The 12115-nt window shown below is 37.1% G+C and overlaps 1 protein-coding gene across 3 annotated transcripts in view; it reads left to right on the top strand.

The window, feature by feature from the left end:
• ksr2 (kinase suppressor of ras 2) overlaps positions 1-12115 on the top strand; it is a 124779-nt gene continuing 112664 nt past the window's right edge. For 2 of the 3 annotated variants that reach the window (XM_042488536.1, XM_042488537.1), the window contains exon 1: positions 111-358. In XM_042488536.1, the coding sequence (XP_042344470.1) occupies positions 185-358 (174 nt within the window). In that variant the 5' untranslated portion in view covers positions 111-184. Of the gene's footprint in view, positions 359-12115 lie in introns of all 3 variants that reach the window. The other variant, XM_042488538.1, reaches the window with a different exon arrangement.

The raw sequence follows: 12115 nt of genomic DNA, 5'->3' as shown, positions 1-12115 counted from the left end.
GCACTGTTGTTGCAATGGAGTCGACTCTCTCACGGCTCAAACCGCGTCTGTAAACCTACAACATCTCGTTTCATGGCGTTTTGCAGGCTGCTCTGCTCCGTGGGCTTCTCCACGTTTCTTTTTTGAATTTTTTCCTTTTTTTTTTAAGTGCAAAGGGAAAATAACGACCACTGCTCGCAAAACTATGAACGAGGAGATGACAAAAAGCGAGGAGCAGCATCTGAGTTTGCAGAAAGCCTTGCAGCAGTGCGAGTTGGTGCAAAATATGATAGACATAAGCATTTCTAGTTTGGAGGGTTTACGGACCAAATGTGCCACATCCAACGACTTGACACAAAAAGAGATACGAACGCTGGAGGTAAGCTCAATTTGAGATTTTTTTTTCTTTTTTCTGTTGTGCATGTGAATCAATAGGCTGTCACCGTGTGTTATTTATTTCTAGGCCACTGCATATTTTTCAGCGCTTTTTTTTTTTTTTTTTTTTTTACCCTCAACGACAAACTGCTTTTCTGCTGCATCAATATGCAAAGATTTCTTGCTGCTATCTGTTTTGTGCAGTGCAATAAATCAAGAGGCTACGGGGCTGCAGTGGGCTGTTGGAGACTTGCGCATTCTGCAGGTGGCGGGGAGAGAAGGTGGCTCTTCTCCATCAGAATAATATCTGAGGCCTATAGGCAGCCCGTGTTTACAATCCATTACCAATACGCCAGCCTGCGCATCTGTCCGTCTTCGCAGCGCATCCAGGCCCCGCTGTTATGCAAGGCGAGCAGATTACCGAAATTGTTACAACATATCGTTATCCGTTTAATTGGCCCGTGGGGTATTCCGTAAATTGCGTTACGTAATGGCCATAATATGTTGTGTTTGAGGTATCAGACTGTCCGTTTTTAGACCACTTAAACCAGTACCCCCACCCCCCCCCTAACTCCTCACCAGTGAGAGGCTGTTACAGGACATAAAAAAATGCCATAAAGTGCGATAAGGTCACGGAAAACTCACGCAGACACAGCACAGCATTAAGGGCCTGTAACAATGTTATGGTGATGCCTCAGGAGATTAAAACAAATACCATTAAGTATGATAAGGTCGCCATAAACTCAGCACTGAGTATCTGTGTGTACCATCAACACACTTTAAGTCCCACAGGAAATCTACGTGACATAATATATAAAATAAAGACACTTGTGAGTTATCCCACAGCAATATGAGGCTATATGTTATGAAATATATAATAACATAGGCCCTAATGCTGTGTCTGAGCTTATTTGGTGAAGTTTGTAACTGTTGCACAGACAGAGAACAGGAATCCAAAAGAATAGAGGTCTAATATTAAGTACAAATGTGCTGCCAGTAAAAAGCAGGCTACAGTATGAAGATAAATGTTCACTGAACACCAAAAGCATCGTGGGTACTTGATTCTTTGTTGCAAGCATCACAGACTTGCATTTTTATGTTGCAGTATATTAATAATGGGCCAACAGATCTTTGTGAATAGATTTTTAAACTAAGATTTGGTTGCAGAACTTTTTGCAAAAGCTGAGATAAAAAAAGAAAAGGTGAATGGGGTTGTAACTTTTTCTGGACGAGACCTTAGTTCATCCAAGTTTGAAGTTTTTTGTCAACTACACAATCATACAAGTAAAATGCACAGTGGAATGGTTATGTGCATATTAGGAGTTAAAAAAACAACAATTAAAACCAAAACAAAAAAACAACAGTAATTTAGACAATGCACAAACAAATGACCGCAGCAGGTACGATGGCTGCCACCCTGACCGGCACCATCTTTGTGACCCAAAGTAAAGATAAATAGATAAATATGAGACTATGTGTTTCAAAATATAATACTGTAGTCAATGCTGTGCCTGGGCTGTTAATTGAAGTGTGTAATGTTTGCATGGACAGGGCACATCAATGCTATCCAACAGAACAGAGATCTAATATTAAGTACAAATGTGCTGCCAGTAAAAAAGCAGATAAATGTTCACTGAACCCAAAAATCATTGTGGGTACTTTATTATTTGTTGCAAGCAATACAGACCTATGCATTTTTATGTTTCAGCATATTTATATTAGATTATATTATCAGAATATAGTTTTAAACTAAGATTTGATTGCAGAACTTTTTGCAGAAGCTGAGATTAAAAAAAGAGGTGAACAGGTTTGTAACTTCACCTTTCTCTGGACAAGCATTGTGGGTACCTGATTGTTTGATGCAAGCATTAAAGAAGTTTTTTTGTGTTACAACATAGCTGAAAGATCTTCATGAATAGATTTTATTTTATTTTATTGTGGTACTTTTTATAGAAACTGATAAAAGAAAGAGACCAATGGGGTTGTAACTTTACTGTTTCTTGGACGAGACATTGGGTCATCCAAGTTTTAAGTTTATTTACCAAATACAAAATCATACAAGTACAATGCACAGTTAAATGCTTATATATCTGTTATGAGTTTAAAACAAGCAATCAAACAAACAAAAAAACAGCAATCATTAAAAAAAACCAAAAACAAACAAATAATTCAAGACAATGTGAATATGACCGCGTTCACGACGGCCACCACCCTTTCCAGCGCTATCTTAAGGAAAAGTATATATTTAAAAACAAGAATATGAGACTATATGTTAAAAATACATAAAATGTAGTCCATGCTTTGTCTGGGCTATTGAGTGAAGTTTGTGTTGCACGGACAGGAAACATAAATGTAATCCAACAGAACAGAGATCTAATATTAAGTACAAATGTGCTGCCAGTAAAAAGCAGGCTACAGTATGAAGATTAATGTTCACTGAACGCCAAAAGCATTGTGGGTACTTGATTACTTGCTGCAAGCATCACTGAAGTATTCTTTTTTCAGTCGATTCAGCGTGTTGAATCTGCGTCAGACATAGTGAAGCGCATCAGTGAATGAAATCACTCTGACTGTCAGTTCGAGAGGAAAACCAGAAGTGATTAATGTAAACAAATGGCAAAGGTCAAGAAGGCGTTAGATTCAAATAAAATTTGTTTTATTAATTTTTTAATGGTTTGTATTTGTGTTACTGTTCGCTTGCGCACGGCAAATATCCTTTCTTGTCAACGTCAGATTGTGTTGTTAATGTGCTAACTGGCTAACTAGCGGCTTGAGTGTGTCCTGTTGGTCTTCATGTTTCCCCTCTTGAAAGACAAATACTGCCTGCTATGGAGTGATTTCCTCTCACACAGATGCATTCGGCCGTTGGCTGTAGTCTTTTTGGTGTGATCAGGTGCACCTTTTTGGCTGAGACAGTGGCAAAGTGAGGCAACAAAGGAGTTATTTGATGTAGGTTTGGTGTGTCTAAGACTGAACTATTTAATATTTAAAGGGGGCAATCAAAAAAAGTGGAGGGAATATTGGCAAAAAAAAAATTCTGGTCGAAGGTAGGATAGTCTGACATTTTGGAAGAGCAGGAGAGAGTCTTTTATGTCTTTTTTTCCCAGCCTTAAGGGGACTCTATACAAAAATTTGGAGAGCATGAGTTGTCGGCACACGGTTCTCAACATGGTGGTGGCTGAGCCGGTGGCAAGGCTTGCAGCCATGGTTTCTCTCTCCATAAACAGCATAAAGCAACAGCAACAGTGCTGACAGGACTAACAGTGTTAACCAGGGGGAACCAGTGGGTACAATTCCGTCACAATGCCGCACAGATATCAGCAGTAATCACCGTATGAGTGCAATGCAAAGTGCTGACAATGAGCTTGCCATACACACCTGCAGTAACACGCAGGAGACGCTGGACCCGTTTACCACAACAAACCACAGAGAAGCTCAGATTACAACAGACACAGAAGGTCAGATTACAACACAGAGAGAGGTGGCGTGACTTTGTCTCTGCTCAGGACGCCATTACATCATTGTGTCTTTGAAGAGAAAATAGTGGTTTGCTGCTATATAAATGCTCTGAATGGCACACATAGAACCTTTTAGTATATTTCATCTCACCTTTCTTTTGCAATATTGTAAAAAAAAAAAAAAACATAAATTGTTGCATTGATGGCGCACATTACAAGCTCCTGTAAGAAATTAGGTATTGACCGATATTGGGTTTTCAGGGCTGATGCTTTTTGTCAATATTTAGAATTTGCAATGTAAGAAACTCCAACACAAAACTTTGTTTAAATGCCTTTAGCAAATGTTTAATCAAAACTGAAACTCTCAACATCATATACAGCAAGTTCCCAGCAACTTATTTTTTATAAAGTTGAGTGAAAATTTATATAAAAAAAAGAATGAACAAAAACAGCTCTCTGAGGTTTTACAAAGTAAAACTCCTCTCATGCTGACACTTTTTTAATAATTATTCTATTGCTGTTCATTAAAATAACATGAAGATACAGATAATTGGCAAAATGCCGAATATCGGCCCTAATAATCGGACATGTCGATAATCTGTCGACCCCATAAGACAACCTTTTAAAAAACAACAAAAATATGCCAATTAAAAACTTGTACATTTACAGTGACTTCCATGTGGTTAAAGGGACCTTGCTGAGTTTTTGACCGCTGTTGGAGCGTTATGTGGCAGTATTGTTAGTATAACACCAGACGAGCGATGATGTGGAGCAGGTTTCTGTTGACTGCAGAGGGCAGTAAGGCAAGACAGCAATGTGCCAAAAAAAGAGATGAAGAAAACTGCAAGCTATGTAGAAACTACAGGATCCAAACCATTCATTAGTTATTCATCTGATTGTATTTAATGCAGGAAGTATCATGCGCTGGGTATTGTGTCTTTTGTCGTAGTACACAATAGTGGAACATCTGGCTTCACTTGTATGCTGCAGTTGTGACTATGGCAATGTGTGCTGGAACAACGTTACCTGAATATGTTGATTTCACTTTATACAGAGACATTTTACAATGTTATGTTTGTTTTTGGATACAGACAATACCAGCAGAGGTATATTAGCATTATGTTAAGTAAATCCAAGCTATCATGAGCAGGTTATTAGACACTAGGCTCCTGGGCACAGATATGCCCGATGTATATATATATATATACTTTAGCAAGACACACACTTTTATAGTTGTTTAGGCTTGCTTTGTGTCATTGTTTTGCATCTTCAAGATACAGATTGGAGGATACATAATAATTATATATTATAATAATTAATTTAATTTAATTGGCCTACTTAGTGATTTACCATTTAAAAACCCCCCACTAAAGTTGCAAAAGTGTAGACGTGCAAAGATAAAAAATAATATTTACAATAATTTCAAATCGAGTTCAAGAATAAGTTTGCTGTCAGGGTGGAGAGGACATGTAAAAACGAATGTTTTTAGCTTTGACTTAAAAGTGGTCAGAATAGGCACTTGTTCCAGGTTTGTGCTGCATGATAACAAAACAGTTTCGCCATGTTTTGCTCTCATTTTTGGAAGGAGGGTCAGTAGGTCGGCCCCCAGTTTAGTGTATATTTTGGTCATTTTGTGTCTCTGTTGTTGTTTTTCCCCTTTTTGTAGTTGTTTTGTGTCTCTTTTGCAGTCCCTTTTCATCTCTCTGTGGTCACCTTGACTCCCTTTCTGTGGGAATTTGACTGACATTTTGCATGCGAGGGCCGGGGGGGGGCGCGACAATGTGGGCCCCGGGCCTGTACCCCATGGGCTTGTTCAGTAATCAGTCCATGCAAACTATTTATTACTGGTCTCCATCAGCTCCTGGGAAAAATCTCTAGCTTTACATTCAGCAGGTAGTTATTGTCTCTCTTGTTTGGAGCTGGGCAGGTCGCACAGTGGGTTTGTCAGTTCTGTTTTCCTGCAAACAGGGTTGATAGAACAGAGTTTGTGGTTCTTAAAATTACTCATCATAACCAAACTTATCAAAATGATCTCTTGAACAAACACAGAGGCAAGGCAGCTTTATTGTATAGCACATTTCATACAACAGAGCAATTCAAATTCAAAATGCTTTACAGAGAAATGAAATATAGAACATAATAAAGGATACAGATTTACAACAAAAGAGTAAAGAGATAAGATGCAAAAGGTAAAATTAATTACTAAATGATTTCTAATTATAAATAAAGATCGTTAAAAATAGCAAATAGAGCTTGTTTATCTGCGTTCACCTGACCTGTGCGGTGCTGCTGCGACTGGCCCCTGGCTCTTGTCATTTTGCAACATTTTCCCCCTAGCAAAGCAAGTCAGGCATCTCTGCCCTAAAGCTTGAAATAAACGCACTGGCAGTGAGTGATGTCGAAAAGTTTAACTTATTCAAATGCAACCACACGTTATCGCTGTGTTGAAGTTTCGGTTTAACTCTTTGAAACTCTTGGAGGGATATCACTCTTCTTGGGCTGCTTTCAGATGCCTTTCACAGATATTTAAACCCTTAAACCCTGAGCAAATTGGTATGATTTTTTATTTTATTTTATTTTATTTTATTTTATTTTATTTTATTTATTTATTTTTTTTAAAAAAAATGGGAAGCTTGGTTAGAAATATTCCACAAACTGCAAGAAAAATAAAAGATTTAGAAAATTATTTTAAAGAAAACGCTAGGGAAAAATGATAAGGAATATAAGGAAAAAAACCTAGGAATAACTAGATCATAATTACCATAATTACATATTTAAAATTATGTTACACAATTATTTTAATTTTTAAGCACTTTTTCCAGGTTGTTTCCTTGTTTTGTTCTTACTTTATTTTTTGTTTTTGTATTGCTTTTTTTTCTTTTGTATTATTCTTTCAGGTAATTTTCTTGTTCTTTTTATTACTTTCTTGCACATTTTTGGGTCATTTCTTCTTTTATTGCTCATTGCCATCTTCCATGTTTTTGAAAGAAATCAAGCCAAATTGCTGAAGTTTCCAATTTTTTTTTTTTTTCACAAGTGTGAAAGGGGGAGAAAGAAAGGGGGCGACATGCAGCAAAGGGACGAGGTCGGTATCGAACCCATGGCCGCTGTGGCGAGGACACAGCCTCTGTACATGGGGAGCCTGCTCTACCCACTGATCCACCAGGCCCCCCACAAGTTTTAAAGGGTTAATACTGATATGGACTGATCTGTACTGTAGCACTCTTCACAACAAACTTGCCTAAAAAGATGAAAATAATGCAGATGGTTTTATATGCTACAAGGACAAATGGACTGGCTACATTTTATTACTAGGTGTATGTCCACCAGACAAAATAACAGAAACACCAACATGAATTCAGGTCAGAGTGAGATATTTTGGTAGTCACGTACTGTTGTGGGCTGCAATTCTTCTGTTGTTAAATTTAGGCTACAATCCCCTTAGAAAAAAACATTTTATCAATACCCTGGAACCAATACAGATATGGCAGAAACTGCAGAAAACTGCTGTGGATCAGCTACATTGTTATTTTTTGTGATATTTTGTTGAGAGAAACAAGCATTAGAAATGAATGAGAACCAAAGAAAACACACTTAACGGTAAATTCAGGAGTGCAACAAAAGTAGTTACTCCCGAGAAACCGTCTAATCTTCCTCAAATCCTGCGAATTGAGAGCTTTCAGGATGGCAGTCCTCTTATGGCCTCTACGTCCAATGAGTTGTCCACCGGGGGTTTTTTGATGAGGTTCACAATGATGTCAGCCATACACAAAGCCTCCTCGTTAACCTGCCCTGATCTTTACTGAGTGCTGTGTGTACAGGAGATTCCTCTGTGACATCTCTGTTTTCCATCTCTATTATTAACCTAAAGGACCCAGATTGTGGCTCAGACACAATCTGTTAGCAGCGTTGAGCACTGACCTTGGCTTCAGCCAAAAGCTTTACCAAGAATAGCTGCCTATATCATTACCTGGATGAAGTGGTGATGCTGCGTTTCCATTAATATGATTATGCATTGTCAGCGGTATCCCTTGGATACACTGGTTGATGCACGCACAAGATGAATGATGGGTTTTTAGGCTTTTATAGAGATGGAGACACATGTTGGGGCGTAACATGTGATCCAATTATGTAAATCATATGAGGGAAAAGGAGGTCAGGTCAAAAACAAGTGTTGTTATAGTGTCATATTCAAGAATGTTAGACAGAGTTTACAGTGTTGGTTTGTTGAAAATGTGCAGATTTTTTTTGTTTGTGTCAAAGGTGGAAGCATATTTTTTCTTCCATGAAGAACAGTTGTAGCAATGTACGTAAAACGGAAATGAGATTTTTATCGATTTATAATTAACTCTGTCATTGCTAAAAAAACAAAAAACAAAACAAAACAAAACAAACATTTACTTGAATGGTCCTGCCCTGTTAAAGGTACAAGCATAGGTGCAAACTTCCTGACAGTCTCTCCTTTAAGGCACAGGAATTAAAGCTGGAGAGGGCGGGTCAAAATCAGCCTCACTTTTCACACTGTGGCCAATTACTGTGTGAAGTGCATGATTGTCACATCGTCTATATTCATCTTTTGGCAAACTTGGTAGCAAAAAGATGCTTATTTACACATCCAGAAGTTATGGAGCAACATAATTGTTCATTTGGAGTCCAGTTTCTGGCTACTTGGCATATGTAAGTCCAATATTCACTCTACTTTTAGCTCTTTTTTTGGTCTGCAGAGAGAAACGTGGCCTTTCAGCTGCTAGATTCTCCACAATGTTCAGCAGCTACTTTCTAACTGTGTTTGTCTGCTGTTTGGTGCAAAGCAACATACAGTGGGTTTTTAGCGCTTTTTTTATCACTGAAAACAACTGCAGCTAACACTGATAAGAGCAGTGAATGAACCCGAACTGTGTGGTCAGGGGCTAAACAATGAGCTAAAGCTCACTTTAAAGCTCTGTAAAGTGGAGGTGAGCCGCACATTCAGTAATTCAGGTTCATCACAATAAGCAGCTCTCTCTCACATTATCACATTGTTTTCATATTGTCTTTTCATGCATTGTATTATGAAAATATTAAGTGTTGCAGCTTTAAAATGTAACACAACCTAAATGAGGCACTTCAATTTATTCTGATTATTTTTAACACACATTTAGTTTACATGCTGCGAGGAGTACTGTTCAGACTATGAAAACTGTTGTTTAATGTATTCTGGAGAGACTTTCTGAAATTTGAAAAATAAATAACCCATGCATTTGAGATGCATCATGGGAAGTGTAGGTTAAAGGGGATATCTGGTCTCTGCAGCTTTGATTTTAAGACCCCCCCCCCCCAAACTTTATGGAAGTGCACCATAGAAAATAGTTTTTATATATATATTTTTCATACAGTTTATCTGCCTGACTTTTTGGCCAGTGGACAATCGCCTGTGAGTTTCCTTGCATTTGACTGTTGAAGGTTGTTTTTTGGAAGCGTTTTAGGCCCTTGAAAGTTCATGAATATGCTTTCAATGAATAGTTTTCTTAAAGATCCAGCACTCATCCATATCTACATCAGTGTACTGATAATGCTTTACACATGTGATGTATTCTTCTTGGTTCAACAAATGACTGTTTTCCTAATTTGGGACATTTTCGGTGGTTGTTCTTTTTGAGTTGGCGCGAGCTGCTCTCAGCTGCTTTTTCAATCTCACGGGTGAGTTGCAACACATTGATGTGCCATCAAAATGTCACACACCGTCCCGCCCATAATCCCATCCTGCTGATTGTGGCGAGACGATCTTCAGCACTCCCCATTCCATGATCAGTGATAGTACCTTCTGTACAGAGTGGCGAGGCGGCATTATGGCGCAATATTCCTGAACAGGCAGTATTAAATAAGGGGCTATAGTCTGCTGTGCCGCTGTTTAGTGTTCCAGTTATGAACCAGTTCCAGTTAGTCAATTTAGTGCATGTCATAGGCTCATTAGTTCAAAATTAATTTTCGGAGAATATGCTGTTTTTGTTATGGTTAACTAGACTCAAAGTGCCTTGTAAAAATTGCCCCCACCTGCTTGGAATTTAACATGACAGAGGATCTTTTTAATTTTGTCAATTTGACTTTTTCACACCTTAACAAATTTCGGGGTTATTCATCTTTTCATTTATTTTTCCCTTGAGATTCAACATGTATCTTGGTCCATCCTTGTCCAACCAATGTCCACGCAGTTTAAGATGTAGGACAGGCTTGTCTTCTTGTTCAGAAAAGTTGATTGTTGCATTTTTCTAACTTGGTAGTGAAAAAATCCAGGCAGTATTATCAGAGGCATGTCTAGCAGTCTGTGCAAGGACGGAGACAGAAGGTAAAGAGTAATTAAGTGTTAAAAGCAGGGATAAATTTTTCAGCTTGTGGCGTGCTTCTGTTAGCCTGCTTGCCCCAGCAGCTTATGCTCGTGCACCTGCCCACAGTATGTACAGTATGTTCAGTCCCGTCTGGTTTTCGCCACAGTGAGGGAGAAAAGTTTGCCTCGCCAAATCTGCTCAGACTGGAGCTTTAGGATGGGATGCAGCTCTGTGGTTGGTTGGTTTTTTTAGATCTGAGGGGCTTATAAACTCATATATTACTCGAGGTTCCACGACCACATGTTCTCACTTAGGGGCCCTTCTTCAAGAAAAAAAAACTTTTTTCAATAAACTTTAGCAAAATACACTCTTAGTACCCTTTCCTCTTTTTGTACCTGTGTTATACTGTTCTACATGTTTGGTGGAGTAAGGCCTAATGTCACCTGAGATTATAGTCAATTGACAACGGCAGCTTCTAGTTGCAGAGCAGACAGAGAGAAGTCACATAATAATCCACAAGGATTATAATCAGTTGTTCACGTCACTTGAGATTGATGTGCTTAAGGTCACCTTATTTTTAGGTCTAGAGAGAGTGATTTTGGGATCATGTGCACTGCAAATACAAATCAGAGTTGCTTCTATAATGTTAAATGAATGACATGTTAAAATAGAAAATCAACTGTGGCTAAACAAGTGTATTTTTTAAATAAACAGTGGGATAAATTTTACATGGAAAAAAATGTAAAAACATTTTAAAGCTGGATTAAATGATTGATTCTAAACATGTAGGGATGTTTTAAATAAATCTAAAAATTAAAAATTCACACCTTAATTAAAATAAGTATGCAAAAAAAAAAATCTGAATTCATCCAAAACAAAAACCACAATTTTGTTTGTTTTTATTGCTAATATTTTTGCTGTCCATAATTTTACAATGAAAATCCCAGCCTGGAGAAGGCTAAATCTACATTTTTAATGCACTAGAAACCACATAACAAATATAACAAATACAAAAAACCCAAAATTTCAATGAAATGTTTTCTGGCCATATTTTCACGAAAGAGGTTTTTTTACTTGACCCAAGGTCCTGCAATGCCCTCTGAACTGAAGCTTTTTAACACATTAGCCTCTACAGTTATCCAGTGTTAAAGATAAATCTCATTCATACTTACGTATATTGACAGATACCAATACTGTGTCTTGATTATTGATTGAAACATTATTTTTTTGTTAGTTTTTTAGCCTATGTCCAACTTTTAAAGGTCCAGTGAGAAGATTAGAAAAAAAAAATTAAAGTACATGACCAACTTTGCAAGAAATGTCCCTCATTTTCTTGTTTGTGTTTTTATTTTTCTTTCTTTCTTTTTGGCTTATTTTCAGGTAATTTCTTGTAACTTTTTTTATTACACTTGCCAAATTTTTGGCCATGTCTTGTTAAGTTGTAATTGCATTTTTCCCCATGTTTTTTGTGAGAGAAATTTTTAAGGGTTAATACAGAGCTAAGATCTGCATCAGTGTTCCCGCAGACCCCTTTAAAATTTATAATAATTTTAATCCATTATTCTGAATATAAGGCCTTAATTGGCATTAACATGCCTCACTAAATTGTATCTTAAAAAATGCTCTTAACATGGGAAGTAGGATAGATTTTGTTATTGTTGATTGTTTTTGTCTGAAATTGCATTGCAAAAGCTCAAAATAATCGATAACTGCAATAATAATAATAATAATAATAATAATAATAATAATGAAAATGATAATAATAATAATAATTAATAATAATAATAATAATAATAATAATATTCTTTTTGTTAAATATTGATTTGACAAATAAAATAAATTTTCCCTAACCTTACCTAATTGATGTCAAGTTTATGCATTTTCTTTTTCTTCAGTATTGGCAACTGTAAAAATGGTCTTGAATTTTATTCCAAGTAGCATTAAAATGTCTTTAAAAGTCTTAAATCCTACTTTCCCTAACTAGTAGGATCCCTGGTC

Source organism: Plectropomus leopardus, chromosome 6, assembly GCF_008729295.1.
Source record: "Plectropomus leopardus isolate mb chromosome 6, YSFRI_Pleo_2.0, whole genome shotgun sequence".
In the NCBI taxonomy this organism is placed as follows: Eukaryota; Metazoa; Chordata; class Actinopteri; order Perciformes; family Serranidae; genus Plectropomus; species Plectropomus leopardus.
This window is presented reverse-complemented; position numbering and strand designations above follow the sequence as displayed.